The sequence below is a fragment of the Dama dama genome, chromosome 15 (assembly GCF_033118175.1).
Source record: "Dama dama isolate Ldn47 chromosome 15, ASM3311817v1, whole genome shotgun sequence".
In the NCBI taxonomy this organism is placed as follows: domain Eukaryota; kingdom Metazoa; phylum Chordata; class Mammalia; order Artiodactyla; family Cervidae; genus Dama; species Dama dama.
In genome coordinates this window covers 28,822,762-28,843,074 of record NC_083695.1, presented here as the reverse complement: position 1 = coordinate 28,843,074, position 20,313 = coordinate 28,822,762, and the positions used below count along the sequence as shown (strand labels likewise).

General features: G+C 51.5%; 1 protein-coding gene across 2 annotated transcripts in view; it reads right to left on the bottom strand.

Annotated features, from left to right (window-relative positions):
* Positions 1-20,058, bottom strand: part of HK1 (hexokinase 1) — a 72,627-nt gene extending 52,569 nt beyond the window's left edge. Inside the window, exon 1 of one of the 2 annotated variants that reach the window (XM_061161696.1) lies at positions 19,914-20,058. In XM_061161696.1, coding sequence (XP_061017679.1) covers positions 19,914-19,973 — 60 coding nt within the window. In that variant the 5' untranslated portion in view covers positions 19,974-20,058. Of the gene's footprint in view, positions 1-16,658; positions 16,859-19,913 lie in introns of those variants that run through there. The other variant, XM_061161695.1, reaches the window with a different exon arrangement.
* Positions 20,059-20,313: the final 255 nt, after the last annotated feature.

Below are 20,313 nucleotides of genomic sequence, written 5' to 3'. Positions count from 1 at the left end.
TGGCTCTGGAGCACCCATGCTGGTCCATCAATGAGCTGCCATCAACCATGCTGCTCTGAGCAGGTTTGAAAATGCTCTGAGCCCTGGTTCCTCTCCTGTAAAATGAACGAGACACCTCCAAGGTCCCTACCAACCCTCGAATATTACATGGAAACTGTCCTTTGATCCCCAAGTACATGCCAGAGGCACCTTAAGCCTCCACGTGACTCCTTCCCTCTGGCTCATCCTCACATGGGTGGCGGTGCCGCAGAACAAGGGCTCCCAAGCCATCACCTGGGGCTCAAATCCCAGCTCCACCACTTAACAGCTGTGTGAATTTCAGTTTCCTCAACTGAAAAACTGAGATGATAAACAGAATCTACTTCGCGGAATGTTAGAAGATCAAAGGAGACAGAGAAGCACGTAGAACACAGAAAGTGCTCAATAAACATCAGCTGTTACTAGGATCGTGAGGCAGTGGTGCTGGTGGGTTTTCTTGGGCATGACTTCTAGGTGAAAGGAAATGGTGAGCAAAGGGCTGGAGCCCTTCAGAACATGGCGCTTCAGGCCCAGGGCACAGAGGCCTTAACCTCACTACCCCCAAAAGGTCTGGAACAGCCCAAGTTCCCATGCTTGTGTGCCCACTCTTCCAGATCAGACCACCCCTGACTCAACCAGGACTCAGCCAACTTGCCCCTCTTCCTGGGCTACCCACTCTCCTCAGGATCCCAGGCTCCCAACCTCAGGCCTCCTTGTCGTCATTTGTTTTCTTTCTTCATAGTACCTTCCCAATGACTCTCCCAAAAAGTATTAACTGGGTGCCTACTCCATGTCTGGCTCTGGGTTAGACACTTGTCCTCATGGAGTTCACCGGAAGTCTCTCTGCCTGGCTCATTCTTTCTGCCATGCCCTGCTTTAGGAAGCTCTGCTAACCATGTGCCTGGATTCCTGACTCCTGACCCATTCACTGCAATGGTTTTCAGTCTTCAATTTCTCTCCCTTTTTAACCTATCTTCTACACCATGACCACGTTTTGCCTTTTGCAGGGGGGCAGGCAGGAGGCAAGGGGCTTGTTCAGGATACTTCGCTGTCTTAAACTGGGACCCTGACCACTTCACTCCCCTGCTCAAAACCTTGCAATGCCTCCCATGCCCAAGGCCCCTACGCTCTGCAGGTGCAGTTCTGGGCTCTCTGAACTCCAGCCAAACCACTCCTATCATTCCTGGGAGAGGCCTGGGCTCTCCTGTCAAACCACCCTTGCTTCTCTTCCCAGTTCACCTCCCCTTCAAGGTTCAAATCAAATGTCACCTCCTCCAGCAGACGTCTGAGACCCTCAGGGTACAGATAATGACTCCCTCAGCACTTATCTCTCCACACAGTCCAGCCTGGCTCACTGCCTGTCATGGGGACACCTGTCATGGGGACAGCGTCTGCTCCATTCACCTTGACCTCCCAGGGCCTCACAAGGAGTCTCACACATAGCAAGCTCCCGGTCAATGAAGAGACAGATTCATGACTCAACGAGGCTGCTGAAAAGGCCTTTGATGCTGATTGGCTTCTGAGAATGGGAACTCATGCTTACATTTCGGGGTGGCTGGAAACATTCAACTCAAGGACACAGAGTAATTTCTGCATATCTTGCTCTCAGGCAGCCTTCTGGCTCTGGACTCCTGCCTCCTGCTGCTCCTGCTGCTCCTGGCCCCGCCTGTCTCCTGTCTCCCAGACAAGGCAGGAGTCCTCCAGCGTCCTCTGTGGCCTGTGCCCTGCCCCCACCCCCATCACTTCTATCACAACCACCTTTCCCTTTCCCCTCCACAATAAAGAGAAGGGCAATCAGAAACCGCTGAGAGCTGGAATAGAAATGGCCAGGACACAGCCCCAGGAGACGTGCTCTGTTCTACCGCCAAGGCTGGCAGTGCCCATCGGCAGCTCTTGCTGCAAGTCATGGCGACCAGGTGCTGGTCGGAAGAGGCAGTCGTGAGTGCATGAGCCACAGACGTGCACGGGGCGGGGGTGGAGGGGTGGTAGGGCGGCTACTGAGCACAAGCAAGAACAAAGGCCAAAGACGAGGGAGGGAGGGTGGTCTGTGCGATGATGGAGCACACAGTGCAAGAAGGAAGCAACTGTCAGGAGCTAAGCCATGTGCCGCCTGATAAGACAGGTGGACAAATTTAGACTCTAAATGTGATTCTACCAAGTATTCAACAGCGAGATGTGTCTCAGAAAGATCAAGCTGTGTGCTGGGGAGGGGATGGGTGAGCAGGAGCAGAGAAGAGATAGTCACGACGCTACTCTGGCATCTGCACGTGTTTTCCCTACCACACTCTTCACCCTCCTTACGATCATCTGTGTACTGACATGCCTCTCTCCTCTGATAACTCAGGAGTTTCCCAGGGAAAGGAAACATGTTGAGGAGACCTTCGGAACTACCCGGTAGTCTGGAACAAAGGAGGAATTCAATGAATGCTGGGCGCAAGAATACTTTATATCAGGGTTTACAGTATATCAAGTGCTTTCATATCCAATACGTCATTTTACCTTCAAAATGACCCTGTCAGGGGGACATTCTTAATCCCCATTTTCCAGTTGTAGAAACTGAGGCTTCAAGAAGCTAAGTGGAGCCTACCACCGTTCCCACCCCTTGGGGAGTGGGAAGGCCAGTCCCCTCTACTGTGCGGGAATCAGGCCCAAGCAAAGCTGCTGCGACTTTCTAGCTGGACAGGGAGAAACTTCTAGAAAGAGCAGGGCTCCACAGCCAGCCTGCCTCCTAACTCAGGGTGCAGCTCAGCACAGGGACAGTGATCTCAGAGGCCCAATGTCTTAGGACAGCCTGTCAAACCCAAACAGAGCCAAGAAGCTCATACAGTAAAGCAGGCTGGGGGAACAGATGACAACCTGGCCTTGAAGTGTTGAAGGAAGGGCCTTCCCCCTCTCGTTCATGTTCATGAATCATCACATGGTACAACTCCTCTCAGCAGAGATGTGGAAATCGGGGCCAGAAAAAGGGCACAGCCCAGGGCAGAGCTGGAACTGACTCTGAAGCCTCTAGGATCTCAGGTGGTACCTTCCTGGTCCTCAGATGCTCAGGAGGGGGCGTGAACAACAGCACAGATCCCGAGGCTGGCTGCAGTACCCCCCACACTGCCCAGCCAGGCAGGCAGCTGGTGTGGGGCTCAGCAGACTCGCATCATATGGACTGTGGCCCTTTAAGCAGCCCAGGAAGCACGGGAGCCACATCAAGAGACACTTGCAGGATATTCCGTGGGAGCCAGAGTGCCCAGAACCTCACCAAACAAGGGGCCTCTTTCCTCCTGTTCATCAGATGAGCCCTGCCTGGCAGCTGGCTGGGCTGCCCTCTGTCTACCTGGGAAAGAAGCTGGGAATGGGCGGTGGGTGGAGGGAGGTAGAAAGGAAGTGGGTTCTCCTGCCTGTCTGCTCCAGAGCTCTGCAAGAACCCCAGTGTGAAAGCTGTTTTTCTTAGAGAAGGTGGGCCCAGAAGCCCAGGAGGGGAAAATGAGGGAGGGAAGCAGGGCCGGAGAAGGACAACTTCTGGCTTTGGGAGATTTGGCCAAAGTCATGGTCCTCTCAGCTTTTCTATTTCTGTCCCCTCTCCAAATAGCTCCAGATCTTTTCCTCCCCACTCTCTCTCCCTACCTCTCACATTTCCACAGTCCTTCCTCTTCCCTTAGGATACTGCCTCCAAACTCTGCTGCTCTGGCCAAACGCTGGCGTCCAACGCATCCCACATGTGCCTTCAGCTCCTAGCCCTACATCTTGGTGACAGGAGGGCACAGCACCTCTTCTGGTGGCTTCAAGCTGCAAGCCATCCGTCATAGGATGTCTATCACAGACACAGACAGAGGCTCCCAGGAGTCTGTGCTAGCAACTCCCTGGGCTCCGGAGAGTTCACGTTCACACTTGGTGTCTGACACGAGCATGCAGGACTCGGTCAGACTGGGAAGGAGATGGGGGCAGGGGTGCCAGGGTCCCAGACACCCCACGCTGGGCTGGATCCTGCAGACTCAGCTCAGAGGCAGGGGGAGATGTTGGAAGAGAACACAGCCTCACCAAGCCCCACTGAGCCATCCAGCCAGCAGAAGTACCCAGTGGCTCCACACTGGTCTAAACTCAAAAGTATCTGTGCCCGACGCCACCTCCTGCTCCCAACAGACATGCATAAAAAACAACTCAAGACTGGACATGCCCAAGTGAACAGGCCAGTTGTGGCAGGAGGCACCATAACTACTGGTGATTCGGGCACTCTGACCCCTCATGGGAAGGGGAAAATTTTCCACTCCCTCTCTCAGCAGAGCAACAGATGTGCCTGAAGTGGCTCAGCAGAGGCCTGTGAAGTGAACGTCCCAAGTGAGATGTTTTACTCGCAGGGGAAACTGGGGAACAGGCAGTAAAGGGTTAAGAAGGACTCTTGCTTAAGGGCAGAGCAGAGATTTCAACATCAGATGCACTTCTTTCTTAAGGGGACTGACTCAGGAAAGAATGGGTTCAGGGTGATGAATATTATTTTAATGAGTGCTCACGTTTGCAGAGGACTCTGCCATTTATACACATGCCTTTCACATCTCATCCCATCTGGATGTCACAGAAAGGGAAGAAACGAGCCCATGGATGTCAGGTGGCTGGCATGAAGTGGGCGCTCAGTGTGGTAGTCCCCTTCTCCCAGCACAGTAAGTCAGTGAAGCAGGCAGGAAAGATATCATTATCTTCATTTTATAGCTGAGGAAACGGAGACCCATGACTCACACACAGTCACGTGGTTTGTAAGTGGCAGCTGGATCTAGACTCCAGGCCTTCCAACACCTCTTTTGGGGCTCCTTCTTATGGATTTCTATTCTTTCTCACATGTGGGAAGAACACAGGGCTGTGGATGAAGAAAACTGAGTTCAATACCTGCCATTTATTACTTGTGTGACTTTGGACAAGTTACTTAATCTCTCTGATTCTTGAGTTCCTCTTTCAAATGGGAATAATAATATTTTCGCTTCCCAGATGGCGCAGTGGTAAAGAATCCGCCTGCCAAAGCAGGAGACGTAAGAGACACAGGTTCGACCCCTGGGTTTTAAAGATCCCCTGGATTAGGAAACAGCAACCCACTCTGGTATTTTTGCCTGGAAAATTCCATGGACAGAGGAACATGGCAGACTACAGTCCATGGGATTGCAGAGTCGGACACAACTGAGCGCACACGCAATACTTTCACCTCAGAAAGCTACTGGGAGGATTTTAATAACGTGTCAAAAACTCTTCCCATCCTTCCACTGAAATGACCAAAAGGGAATCCATCCCTCTCACTCGCCTGTCTAGCTCATAATCACACGTTCCTAATTCCCTTTATCTAAATATCTAGAGAAATGCATTGATTATCAGATATTACTAACCCATCGTGTAGAAAAGAAAACGAAAGGCAGGTGGTCATTTGCCTGAAATCATAGCAAATGAAAGATTCTCACAAAAGTCCTCTGAAACGTTTGGATTGTTTTATTCTTTTCTTTTAAATTAACAGTAAGTTACATATACTTATTATTAAAAAACACAAACAATGCATAGAAGTGCTAATAAAGAGTCTGAGTTCTTCCCTCAACCTCCCTAGAGAAGTTCCTTGCTAATACAGCTTTATGTTCTACGGCAGTTTTCCTACCTAAACATCCATACATACAGAGCTTGGTTTTTTTATAAACAGTTTCTCCCTTGAAACCTTAACTCCATCTCTGTTTCTTCTGGGAACTGCCTCTAAGACTCACACTAACAGCCAATTTAGATTTTTAGGACACTGCCTGGCTCACGGATACGGCATGGACTGAGCAGTGTAGACACCTACGTCAGACTCCAGCTTTGCCATCTTGTAGGCACCTCAGTCTTCCCATCTGTAATGTGGCTGTGTTCACCTGACCCTGACCTACGAAGGCCTTCTACTCTGCATGGTGCTTGTTCAAGTGCGGATTCTTAAGCTATCCTGTCCAGAGAAGCAGGGCAGGGGCCATCACATCCAATGCCCTCAGGAAAAATCAGAGTCTAGAGAGGCTGTTCAACTGGCCATGGTGACCACCTGGTGACTCAGATGGTAAAGAATCTGCCTGCAATGCAGGAGACCTGGGCTCGATCCCTGGGTCGGGAAGATCCCCTGGAGAAGGGAACGGCTACCCACTCAGTATTCTTGCCTGGAGAATTCCAAGGACAGAGGAGCCTGGAGGGCTACAGTCCATGATGTCACAAAGAATCAGACACGACTGAGCGATGAACACTTTCGAGGTGATCACTGGTCAGCGAGAAAACTGGAGTGGACACCAAGTTCCTGGTTCTGTGTCCCTTCCTCAGTACCCTTCTTGCTCAGCCCAGGGTGAACCCAGCCCCAGGGTCAGAGAGCAGGGAGATGTGGGAAAACGGTGGCATTAATGCCACCACTCTATCCACTACAGAAGCAGTGTACAGGCTCCCTTGCCTCACCAAAAGCACACCCTCCAACCTGATTATTCTGGAGGACTCGCTCACCCCCCAGCAGCCACCAGCGATCTGAACTCATTTCATTTTCCCTTTCACACCATCCTGGGAAAGATGCTCAAAGGCCATAGCAAACCCAAAGGTCCTGGCCTAACGGCACCCTCTGCCATGGTGGGTACCATCCCAAGCCCCGCTCTGGCAGGTCCAACCCCCTTCCTGCCTGCCCAGCCCCACCTCACCATTGAGGGTGGTGGCCCAGGAAACCTACCTTTCTATCCTACTTTTGGCAGCTAGGCCCTGAGCAGGCAGGACACTGGCCACAAAGAGAGACATTTCAGACGCCCTGGGTTCCCTACCAGAATCATCTGTCCCGGGCACCCTCCTGCCTTCTGCCCCACTGATGGGCCTTCCTGACAGATCCACTTCCACTTGACTGCCTGGGCCGGTCAATGCCGCTCAATACCCCGCTCCTTTCTCCACACACACCTCCTCCGAAGGGCGGGGTGATCCACCCGCCTGGCACCAGTTGACACTCTTCTCAGCATCCCCTCAGCCCCTGTGCTCAGCGTGGAGGAAGCAGCCTGCCCGGGGACAGCAGCAGTGAGTCCTCCCCGGGCACCGCAGCGACACGTGCATGGTGTGTGCCTCCCGCCAGACCGTGAGTGCCAGGGGTGCAGGGGCCACACTTCCAGGCCACTGGGGTCCCCACCCCCTCAGGAGGCTTCTCAGCTGGGCTGAATGGCTGCTCTCCTGGGTGAACAGGGGCCTCCAGTGACGCCTAACCCAGGAGGTATTCTCGGAAGGGTTTGCTAGCTCAGATGAGGCAGGAGAGTCCTGTTCCCTGAACGACACAGCCCTTGTCCAGCACCAGCCCCTGACTCCAGCCTCACGGTGACTTATGAGGAACCAACAGCCCCTCTGTGAGGGAGGGACTGCTCCAGGCGCTGTCCGATCCCCCCACCCCTCGCAACATCTGCACCCTGGGGTCCGGGGGGACACAAAAGCTCTACAGATAATCAGGAGTCTCCACTATTCAAGGTGGCCAGAGGCTGCTGAACACCTGAGAGAGGAAACGTGTTTAGGAAAATAAATTCCATTTTAGAGGCTTCTGAGTGAGAGCTGTGTGTGCAGACATCCCCAAAGCATCAGGGTCCCTTCGGCAGGTTCAAACACTGTCCTCAGAGGCTCCCCTTCCCAGGCCCTTTCCAAGGTTCAGATACAGCTCTCGGTCCTTTGTGCTTCTGAACGATTAGTTCCATTTCAGTGGGCATGGACTGAGCACCCACTAAGCACCAAGCACTGTTCATACAACACTTCTGTTTAATCACAACAAATCAGGAGGAAAATGGGATCCCCAATCTTGATTTGGAAACTGAGGTTTTCTTGGAACCGAGATAATAGTAAGCAGCACTGGAGGCCCTGCTGGACACTTCCACCTGCCCTGATCTAAGCAGCACACGTGCATGGTGGGCTCTGTCAGCCCCGTTTTACATGGGAGGGACTTGGGGTCAAGCAGCCAAGGGGAAGGCCCGAACATCCAGCATCTAGGATCTAGGGCGGCTCTGGCTTCAGACTCCAACCTGGTGCTCCCCAGACTCCTCTTGCTAGGAGGACCGCAGGAGGCCAGAGGTCATGCCCAACGTCCTCCTGGTGACCTTGGCTCCTGCTACGAGGCACTTTCTGCTGGGCAGAGACCAAGCCCTTGCCCAGGATGAGAACACAGATGTCATACTGAACTAGCTAAAAATAAAGGAGGTACCCAGTCCCTGACTGTGAACAGAACAGCCCTGGAATGTGGCAGGGCAAGAACAACAGGCTTCATTCTGGGCCTTGTGGTCAATGGCTTGGGCTGGAGCCAGGCTCCAGACTCACAGTCTCCAACGTCTCAGGTGCCTCCAAGCAAGCTGAAGAGAAGATCCGAAGTATAGACAGCTTTGCTTTCACCAGGAGACATCCAGACCCCGGAGTCATGGTTCCAAAGCACTGCGGGGGGTGGGGGTGGGAGGGCGGGGGGACAGAACAGTCTGGAAAGCTAAGGACCTCAAGGCCTCCTCCGGCTGCACGGATTCCTCCTATAACCCTGGGCACATCACTTCCATCTGTGTTTTTCCTATCAGTAAAAGAGCATCATTGAAAACTACCCTCTCGTCGTCACATACAGTGGGCACCGGAGCTCCATGACACCATGGATTCCTCAGAATACAAGCTTTTCAGAATCCTATGGTGGCCAAGCAGAATGGCACCCAGGCTTCCTGCCCAGCTCGGGGGTCTGGCCACCTACCCTCTGTTATCCAGGAAGCTGCACTCCTTCTGCAGGTGCCTACAGGTGTGCCCTGGATGAACAATGATAACACCTGGCATTTACGTAATTCAGGACACTTTCTAAGTGTTTCCATATCCATTCTCTGATTTAATAAATGGGCAGTGAGACACAAATCACCTCATCTGACAGATAAGGGAACTGAGACCCAAAGAGCTTGATGCCCACCTAACAATACTGACTCAGCTACAGGGATCCTTGAGATAAAGGATTCCAGCCTCCTGCTTTTAAAAATGAGGAAATCAAGGCCCAAGGACCCCAGGAACATACTGCTTTAAAAGAAGAGTGCCTCTGTCCAAACCTCTGAGCCATAAAATTCACTTCTAGCAGAATGCTTCCAGCAGGAATATAATGCAAGGCACATATGTAATTTAAAATTTTCTAGTACCTACATTTTTTGAAAAGGTGACATTAATTCTAATAACATTTTATTTAACCCAATATATCCAAATTATTATTCCCACATGTAATTAATATCTTTTAAATTATCGATGAGCTATTTTATATATCTTCTTTGTCATACAAAGTCTTCAAAACCCTGTATTTTATTTTCAACAGCACAGCTCAAACCAGACTTGCCACATTTTAAGTGCTCAATAGCCACACATGGCTAATGGCTCTTGTTCTGGACAGCAGGGCTCTAGCACTCTAGTCACATCTCCATCATGGAGCCTTGAGTGACAATTTCTGCTGGGAGGCCACTGCCAAGCACGGCTGTGGAAGCCTAAAGCCCTGGACCAAAGTCCTGGATCTGCATGAGGAGTGAGAGCTACTCACTAGGGTCTGGCACACCTGTGCCCCATCCCAGCTCTGGCCAACAAAAATCATGTCAATTCCACTTCCTGAAGCTTCCCTGCCCCACATGGAAGAGGTAGGAAGAAATACCTACATTCAAGCTTGCCGGAAGGACTCCACCAAATCAAGCATGTAAAATTATTTCGAAAATGAAACAGAACTTGGCAAATGTGAGGCAGGGTCTTTGTTACAATGATGGCCTGGAGTCTCCTACTTGATTCATCGCACCCACCCTGGCAGGGTCCTGGAAGGCACTGGGGGACATCAGAGAAATGAAGTCAGATTGAATAACAAGGCTGCAGACGAACCCCACGCATCAGTCAATCAAGGAAAGCAGCTGCTTACAGAAGGGCCAGGCAGACGGGAGAGAAAGCGAGACTGATAACGCCTTACAGGGAGCATAGGGAGGTCTTGCAAGGTGAGCACTGGCCGCCCCAAATGTCCTCTTTTACATGCAAACAGGATGGAGGGAGAAGGACAAATGGACAAAGGGTACAGAGAGAAATTTGAAAACCAGAGAAAATCCCTAACATTCATTGTAAAAGACTTTATTGGGTCAATTTCCTTCCCAGGTGGAAGGAGTTGGTCAACACTGAGCAGCATGGGGGTAGAGGGGTGGGGCGTGGAGAGGTGAGGGGTGGAAGGTGGCGACGGGCAGGCACAAACCAGGGTGCTGGTGCTGGGGAGGATGGGGAGGAAGGGGAGACAGGAGTCAGGGGGATTTTGAGGAGTCTATGCCCAGCTCTGCCTTGTCCCCAGTTCTTTCCTCCTTTGAATCGGTTTCCCTCAATAGCAAAATAAGAGTTGGATGTGTTATGGTAGAAAGAACATGGGTTTCTGAGTTAGGGGAGCTGACAGTGTTTCTATCACTCACAAGCCATGTGGTCAGCAAGTCCCTCCACCACTTGGAGCCTCGGTTCCCTCATTTCCTTCCTCAGGGGGACAGAAGCAGGGTCTCTTCCAGCAAGTCCACTTTTATACACATACCCAAGAGATGAAAGTATGTCCACACAGGGAAAACTGCTCACAGCAGCATTACCATAATAGCCTCAAAGTGGAAACAACACAAACATTCTGACCTAACAAATGTATAAACAAAATGTGGTATGTAAGCACAAATGAATATTACTCAGCAATAAAAAGAATTGAAGTACACGCACTTGAGTACATATGTATGAATGAACCGTGAAAACATGCTAACTGAAAGAAACCACACACAAAGGTCACATTATTACATAATTCTGTTCATAAGAAATGTTCAGAAGAAGTAAACTCATTAAAAAAAGAAACAGATTAGTAGATACCAAGGCGTAGGGAGCAATGGGGAGTTACTGCTTAACAGGTACAGAGTTTCTCCTGGGGTTGATGAAAATGTTCTGCAGTGAGATGGTGGTGACAGATGCACAAGTTCATGAATGTATTAGACACCACAGACTTGCACTCTTTACAATGTGAAGTTTTGTGAGATGTGAATTATATCTCAGGGTTAAAAAAAGCAGGGGTTCTGCCAGCAGACTTGATGGGTCTGCATGCTGACTCTTCTGTTTATACCTGAGCCTCAGGGTTCTCATCCAAAAGCAGTGATCATAAGCGATCCCCACTAACAGGGGAGCTGGGGGGATGTAATGCCTTTGGTGCAGCAAACAGGACAGGCATCACAAGTTGGCTTCGGTTAGTATTGTGACTATTGATGGTTAAATAAGAACCATTTTAGGAAAGACAGGCCGCTAGCAGGCATTCAATGCAACCTTCCCTCCAAGGTCCCCTCAACGTCTCGGCGCCTGCAAGCCGGTAACTAAGCGTGGAATTGGATGAACATGGTCCGACATTTTCTGCCTCTCACAGGGCTCACAAGACCTGCTTCTATTTGCGAAGGGCTGGGCTGCAGACTTCACATTTGTTTCCCTGCCGCGGGGGACACAGCCACCCTCTCCTTTTAGGGAAGATAGTCTGAGTCTGCCAGCTTTGAGCGTTCTCTAACAGAGAAACGTTTAGGGGGCTGATAAGCCAGCCCTGCCCACCCAGATTCACCCAGGAAAAGAGAGGACGCGCGGGCAAAAGCACACTTGTGTGTTTCAATTCCCAGGAAAGTTTACAGGATTCACGCTAGAGCACAAGGGGACACAGAGAGTCCTCACAAGCTTGTCCTTGCACCCTCCACCCCCTCCGCATGCATTGTGGAAACAGCCGAGGAGGCGGGCACTGCTCACAATGAGTTTTCAGCCTCAGTCAGTAATACTCTGGCAGCAAGGGCTCCCTTCGTAAGGCAAACTAGGAAATGGCTATTTTTAAGCCAAGCTCAAATGCTGTCATGTGCGTGGAAATGTCTGGGAAGAAACAGTCTGTTTTAAAATTGTCTATTAAAAAGTTTAAAGGTTTTACTGCACCAAGGATTGGCCGTGGAACCACAGGAATCTGTACAAAACTTTTTTTGTTTTGTTTTTTCTATTTTTTTTAACTTTTTATTTTTTATAGGGGTATAGCCAATTAACAGTGTTGTGGTAGTTTCAGGTGCTCAGCTATACACATACATGTTCTCCCACAAACTCCCCTCCCATCCAGGCTGCCACATAACATCGAGCAGAGCTCCTTGTGCTATACAGTAGGTCCTTGTTGGTTAGCCATTTTAAATATAGCAGTGCGTCCTTTCCAACTCAAAGTTCCTAGCTATCCCTTCCCCACTTCCTCCCCCTGGCAACTGTAAGTTCAGAACCTGCACAAAACTTCTAACTGGAAGCCTGATCACAAAGGCAACCTAGCAAAACGTTAAAAATGGGATATACACACTCTTCCGCCAAGCAATTTCAGCCCTAGAAACACAGCCTAGAGCAACTTCTTTGTGGACAGAGGATCCCTATGGCACTGCAATTTAAAAAATCAGAAATTCAAAAGCACACCAAAAGAACTGATAAATTAGTTTAGTGTGTTCACACAATGTAAGAGCAGTTTAAATTGATGAAACAGAGGTACATGGATCAACATGGAAGAGTCTCAAATATACAATGTTGAGCTTTTAAAGAAGGCCAGTTGCAGAAGGATACAAACAGAATAACACCATTTACAAAAGGTTCAAGCCATATAAAGTAACAGTACACAGTGCTTAACAGATACATGATATGTAATTAAAAAATTAAACATGCAGGAAATGATAAACACCTAATTTAGGACAGAGGTCACCTCTGGGAGGAGAAATGAATGGGACTGAAGAAGGGCATAGAAGCAGTTTCAGTTGTATATCTGTAATAAAATTGCAATTGTGTCTGTTACTTTTCAAGCTATGCAGTGGATACACAAGTGTTTGTTATATTAGCTTCAATATTTTTTATGCACCTTGAATATTTCAGAATAAAAAATTAACTCTTATGTACTGATTGGTGGGGGGGAGAGAATTAAAATACAGATTCCAAGTTAAATCACTAAAAACAACAGCCCTCTGGATCCCATTCCAGGTTTTCTAAGACCTTGAGAAAGTTACTTATCTCCTCTGGGCCTCCAGCCAGTCCCTGTTTCTAAAAGGGGAATAAAATCTCTGCCTTCTGTCCACAGGCAGCAGGATGTGCAGGGAAGGAGCAGTGAGGGGGACGGAGCCGCCCTGGGACGCTCGGGGATAACACTTCCTGCCGTGACAACCTCACTGAGGTTTCTGAAAGATCAGATGAAAGCACACACATGCCCAAGTGGGTGTCAGTATGTCTGTGTGTACTGTTAGATACAGACAGACATATATATCTACACACACAACTGATATCTGATAGGGCTTCCCAGGTGGTGCTAGTGGTAAAGAACCTGCCAGTCAGTGCAGATGTTAAGAGACAGGTTTGATCCCTGGGTTGGGAAGATCTCCTGGAGGAGGGCACGACAACACTCTCTAATATTCTTGACTGGAGAATCCCATGAACAGAGGAGCCTGGTGGGCTACGGTTCACAGGGTCACAAAGAGTCGGACACAACTGAAGCGACTTAACACATATGCACGTGGCACCCAGAAGGTGTTTTAAAAATAGAACCATTTAAAAAAAGAGAAGGCAAAACTACATTTTGGTAACTATCCATTTGACTCACTCTTAGGAAGTTTTTAAGTATAATATTCCCATTTGTACATTTAGAGTCTAGCTTCCCTGCCACACCACCCCCAACTCCCCCCCCCCCCCACCCCACCCCTGCTGCAGCGCATGTGTAATCTTAGTTCCCTGACCAGGGATCATACCAGGGCCCTTGGCAGCGAAAGTATGGAGTACTAATCACAAGACTGTCAGGGAATTCCCTAGAGCCTGACTTTAAGCAACTCCTAGGCTAGTGATTTCCCACCCAAAGATCTGACCATGGCCCCCAGAGTTCTCATAGCATTCTATGCTTTGCACTTATCATATGTCAGCAGATAGTTATTTATACTCCATGAGAAAACAGGGACTATTTCTTCCAGGTTTATAGTCATCACTCCAGCCTAGCACAGTACTCTGCACATAATAAAGGCCTCAAACATTTTCTGAGGAAATGACTGCACTCCCATGATCGGATTTGACTCTAAAGGTCCTCAAATCAATTAAGCAGATGCTGGCGGTCTAGCCAGGACTACTTCCTGGGCACAGAGGTGTATGTTGGCCTCTCCAGCATCTCCCCCAGGGCCTCCTCAGGCATGTTCAGAGCTGACTCCAGTGGCTAATTCTACCAGGCAGGAACCCCTGACTACAGGCACACAGTCCTTCTAGGAGAAAGCTGCCCATGCTTTCTCCAGAAAACAGGAGGAGTGTGGGAGGACGGCACGGCATGGCCAGATGTGAAAGTCCCTCATACCCACCCGCACTCCCAGTTTATTCCCTCATGACAATCCCAAACTGTCAAATCAAAGGAAGTGTTGGGGATTTTCTGGGTGGAGAACTCCAAGGAACTTCCGAAGGGTAGAGGGGACAGGGGCTGTGTAATGAAGATTCCCCAGGGAGTGAGGCTCTTACTGGGTATTTGCATAACACTAGATCAAAAGGTGCAAGTGATGGTTTTCTAACACTTCTCTCTCACTCCCCCCCACCCCACCCCCAATCAAAAAGGAAACAGCCATTTTTTAACTGCTTGCTTTTGCCACTGGGACACTTGGGCCTCAGGGAACTAGAACTCGGCAGCCCGGTAACTGCTAAGCATACTCTCCTCCGTCTTTGCGAACCAAGCACTCGAGGACTTTGGACAAATCACACTTGTTGCTCATCTGCCTATGGGAATTCCGTCAGAGCATGGGGATCCCTCCCAGGGAAAATCCACTGGCATTTGTTCACCATTCTGACAACCCTGGAGGTAAGGAAGTCTAGCCTTTCTTTAGAGGCCAAGTTCTAACCTTGCAGGGCCCATCTTCCTTTCCTGAAGGAATAGAGTGCTATGTAACCCTCCACCTTTCTTCAGGCTTTTAATGGCTAACCCAAGTGGAGGAAGCAGGCGAGAGGAGAGGTATGTTAAAAGCTGCTTGGAAGTCAAAAGACACAGGCTCTAGCTGCAGAATTAACAGGTGGCTAGAATTCTGATGGATGGAATGCACACAAGCATCCTTCTCCTCCCAAAAGCAACAGAAGAGTAAAAGGGATATCCATGTTTTGTACTATTGTACATTAGACTGAAGTCAGTCTAATGCCAGGGCACACTTTTCACTGCACCCCATCATCTAACACTATGCATACACAGTATGGAAAACAGCGATCCATGCTGGGAAGCCAGATGCTTGGTGCATTTCAACACAGAATATATTTATGAGGTTGAATTACTGATGTCCCATAAGCAATGGGGAGAGAAAAGATACCCTTTCATGATCACTTTGGTATCCCAAGCAATCCCATAAACCTTCACTGGCACCATCTCCCCTTTCCCACCCCCAGGATAGAGGGCAAGGAGATGGATGAGGATTTCTGGGGGATGCCAGAGCTGTCTCCAGTGCTCCAGAGGCCACCTAGGGCTGGAGGGCTGAATCATCATGGCTTGTCTTCACTGGGTCCTCATCGGGTTGCAAGTAGGGCCCAGCTCCACAGGAAGAACAGGGCTTGGAGTCCTGCAAGTGGAGGACTTACCTTGGAACCCTACGGTAAGTGGTCTCTAATAATCCTGAGTCCCAGGAGAACAGACGCGCTGCGCTCCCTTGTTGGAACTCCAAAGTCAGGTTGACTTTGCTGTCCAGCCCACCTTATCCCAGCAATAATGTCACTCACTTTGGGTGTGGGTCAGGAGCATCTGCCAGGCTCGGCAATGATAAAATGGGCGTCTTTCCCTACAGCTTAGGCTGTTTCTTAAAAACTTGGTGCCAAAGCTGGTAGAAGAGAGAGATACACCTTTCACACCTGCCAGCTGACAGTTTTTTATGTTAGAAGTCAGGGGAGGGAGATGTGTCCTTGTGCAAGAACACACACGCCACAAGCATACAAGTCAAGACCTCCATCTGACTCAAAAGAGCAGTCTCTTATTTGAGCTCCCTTGGGCTGGCTGGAAATTACAGCTTAAGAGAGCGGTCACGTAGAGGGATAAAAAAAAAAAATCCATTCAGACGTACCGCTCCAGACCTGAGGCCTATGAGCAAAGTTTCCGGTGGCCTCCGCGCCCCTCCCTGTTTCAGGAAGCCATGCGGGTCGCTCGGTCCTCAGATGAAGGCAGCAGCCGCAACAGCTGGGAGAGCTGCGGTGACAGTTTTCCCGGACCCCCGACGCCCTCCACCGGGAACCCCAAATATAGGATGCCTGGCCTCCAGCCAGCACCCCCGCCTGCCAGCACCTCCCCAGCATCTCCGTGATCACTCCGCCCACGGCGCTAGGACCGTACCAAACAGGCCCTGCGGACCAGCCCACCAGTCCCCACATGGCCACCTCCCCGCATGGCCCGAGGGCCCATTTGACTTCCACAGCCCGTTTCAAGGACACTGCAGCAGGCAGCCCAGTCTCGAGGGTCTTTCCCCAACATATACACAGACGGCCCCAGGAAGAATCGAAGGGCGAAGACTTCCCCACCGCCCGACAATCCAACCAGTGCTGGCCTGAGGGAGGCTGGGCGCGGGAGGATGGAGGCGGCTGCGGCGGCGAGCGGATGCCGGAATGCAAGGCTGCGGGCAGAGCGCCGGGCGGCGGCAGCGGCCCCGGCTCACCTTTTTGACTTGGTCATCCTTCAGTTCGGTGAAGTAATAAGCTAGGAGCTGCGCGGCGATCATGCTGGCGGTCGGGGGCTCGGGGCGACAGGCGGGCGGCCGGCGTCTGTCCTCCGCAGCCCGGGCGAACAGTGGTCCTCTGGCGGCTGCTCCGCGGCTCCTCCTCCTCCTCCTCCGGCGGCTCCTCCCCCACGACCCGGAGCGCGGCTCCGGCTCACGCGCTCCCGGTCTGCGCGCTCCCGTCCGCGCGAGGGTGACAGTCGCCAGCCGGCCCACCTCCTCTGCGCCCATTGGCTGCCGCGCGCCTCGGCTGCGCCCGGCGGCGGCGGGCGGGCCGGGACCCGGGGGGCGCGGCGGCCGCTCCTCCCAGCGTCTGAAAGAGGGCGGGCGACGCTGCGAAATCCCCCACGGCCAGGCATCTCCCGGCACGTCCCCCACGTAGGGAGCCGGCGCAGGGGCGGGAGGTTTTGTCGCGCGCGCACCGCCACGCGTGGCGGCGTCCTGCTTGGGCGGGGCGCAGGCAGGGAGGCGGCACCGCCCGGCCCGTCTGGCTGGGGAACTGGGCAGCCTTGCGGGGTGGGGAGGCAGTCCCTTCCTCGGAAATTAGGGTTCGCCCCTGTTAGTTCCAGGGAAGGGGAGACGCCCTAAGGGGACTCGAAGAAGTGGGCGTGAAAAGCCAGCGGGGCCTGGCTTGGGAGGCTTGGCGGTCCTCGCACCAGGGCCCCACGCCTGCCAGCTCTCGCGGGTCCAAGGGGCCGAGCGCGGAGCCCCACCTGGGTCCTCACAGACGGGGCATCACCCCCACTCCACCCTGGCCCGCCCGTGCGGCAGCGCCTCCAGGCCTGATCCTCCGGCTGGCGGATTGCATTGCTAAACCAAGAGCGACGCCCCGCAGCGTCCGCCCCTGAGTCACCGGTTCTTTCAGCCGTCTTCCCCAAGGGCGCACGCCGCACGCCGCTGGGCGGGACTTGAGCTGCAGGCACTGGCCCCAACCCCTGGGCTCCTGAGCACCCAGACTCGGTGGAGTGTGGGGGACCGTTTAGGCGCCCCTCTTAGATGCCACCTTTTTCACTTCCTGAAGGAAGTTAGCCGGGTTGGGAGGAATCCCCGGAAAACCATTCGGCTCTAAAACAGGGAAGGGAGGTGCGGAATCAGAGGTGTTTGCGTTGCTACTAGGGCTGATGGCAGCTATAGGATTCTTAGATTAATTGCTTCTGTGTGCCAGACACCACCAGGCGCTTTACTGCCTTACTCGAGGACGTGAACTGAACTCAAAATACAGAGAAGTGGTTACTGATTCAGCGGGTAAGCAAGTGGGGGCTCACTGAGGCCATGTGTCTTGCTATACAACCAGAAAGCTGTAGATCTAGGATTAGACTTTGAGTCTGTGTGTTTTCAAACCAGTGCTCACCCCTGGGTTTTGTGTCCTCGCGGTGGTAGGTAGCCTCTCTGCCTAAACAGGCCATGGTCCTGGAACCAAGGCAGCAAGATGGCCAGTGTCCAGCCCTATAACCTCTACCCGAGGCCTGGATCCTGGGAGCCCCTGGCCAGGCCTGAGAAAGGTACAGTGGAGTCAGGAGGGGATGGTTTAGGACCAGAACACTTCTCAGGAACCTCAGGGGCGTGATTTTTGCCATCATCAACTGAAGAAGATCTCAGTTGTGGCCCTGGAGCCCAGAGCTGTCAGTCCAGAGCATAACCCTCACCCCCTTGCTTTATGGTTGTGGCATCCAAAGTCACCTCTCTGAACCTGCTTCCTCGTCTATAACATGGAGATACTAATGGCACCTACCTCCCTTGGTTGCTGTGAAATACTACAAATAAAACACTTGCTTATAATATGCAATTAATAAATGGTGAGTATTGTAAGATTGACTTGGAAGCTGATGAGGTTTACACTTTGAGGCTTCTTGCTCACATTCCCCTGAGTCTAGGCCCTGAGAGGGCCTACAATTTTATTTTGTAATTTTGAATTATTTTCCAAAGAGGCTCCCCCAAATTGTTTAAGCTACAAACCTCACAAAACGTGGCTCTGCCTCCTAGATGTGTGCTCAGTTGCTCAGTCCTTTTTGACTCTTTGCGACTCTTTGGACTGTAATCCTCTGTCCATGGTATTCTCCAGGCAAGAATACTGGAGTGGATTGCCATTTCCTCCTCCAGGGGATCTTCCTGACCCAGGGATCAAACCCGCATCTCCTGTATCTCCTGCATTGCAGGCAGATTCTCTACCTGCTGAGCCATCAGGAAAGCCTCACCCCCTGGATAGTATTCTTGTAAGCCAGGAACAGAGAGGTCTCCTGGCAGCCACCAAACATTTACACCACCTGCAATTCCATAAAGCAAAATTGGGAGGATGAGAACAATTTGGTTGTTCTCAAGTGCCATTCAAGTCTTGCAAATGTGATTCTGCCAGACTCACAAGGACCAAGAATTGTGCTTTGTTAATTGCTCTGTCTCACACTCAGCCCAGGGCCTGGCACTCAAAGATGGAATGAGTCCAGGGCAGTGATCAGGAGTACACATACCCTTTTACCCAGGCCCGACCAGCATCATCACCAAGCCCCCATTACAACTGAGATGTTTATCTGAGCCGGAGCCAGGGAAAAACTAACCCTTCTACTGGCCAGGCTACCCTGAGATGTTCTGTTTGCAGGCAGGGAGGCTGCCAGTACTTTCTCTTCTCTGCCTTTGAGAGAGAATCTGTTTCTTAAGGGGACTCACTCCTCCCCATCCCCAGAATGCAGTCAGGTCCCAAGGCCTATCAAGGTTTCCTGAGAAATATCTCTAGGCCTGCCCCGCTGCTTCTTCCCAACCCTCAGTCCTCATCAGCCCATGCCAGAAATATTACAAGTCTTCTAGCTGCCCTTCCTGGCTCCTGGCTTCCTGCCATCCAAGTCATTCTGAGGTCTGAGCCACATTATTCCTGCTAAAAAGCAGCCTAATCACATCATAACCATGCCCTAAATCCCTTGATGGCCCCCTCCTTCCTGATGGAGCCAGTTCAAACATCTCTGCCTGGTGTCTGAGGCCTTACGTAATCTGACTCCACTGTTCCCCACATATCTTTTCTCCACCCCAAGGAGGCCACTTCCCCCTGTCCTTGGCCCACACCAGGTCCATCTTGTTTGAGTCCCTGAACTATTACCTTGCTTGCTCAGCCTTCTCCACTCACCTCCACCTGACCAGTGTCCCTCTCGCCAGAAACCCAGCTCTCCCACCCTCCCCATAAAGCCTTCCCTGACCATGGCTACTCACTGCAGTTTCCCAGGCCTCAGCACTTCCACAGGGCAAACTCGGACTGTGGTCAGAGTCCATCTAGATCTAGACCAAGGCTCTTCTTTACAGAGTAAGAACGTGAGGAGCAGTAGGCGGTCCATCTTGCCCAGCGTCAGGTTGTGGTAGAGTTTGGAGCTGGGACTCAAACCCAGTCCGCATGCCCAGCCAGTGTCCTGTTCATCCTTTTGCACCACCTCACTGTGAGCCTGGCCCACAGATAAGTAACACTGAGTCATGACACTCTGCCTGATATTGGATGTCTTCTGGGGGCTGGGTGGCCTGGGGCTGGGCGGCCTTATCTGCCCCAATCAGACAGCTTCCTAAGGCCGGCGCCCATGCTGCTGTGTCCCATACTGGGCTCAGAATTTCCCCTTTATGT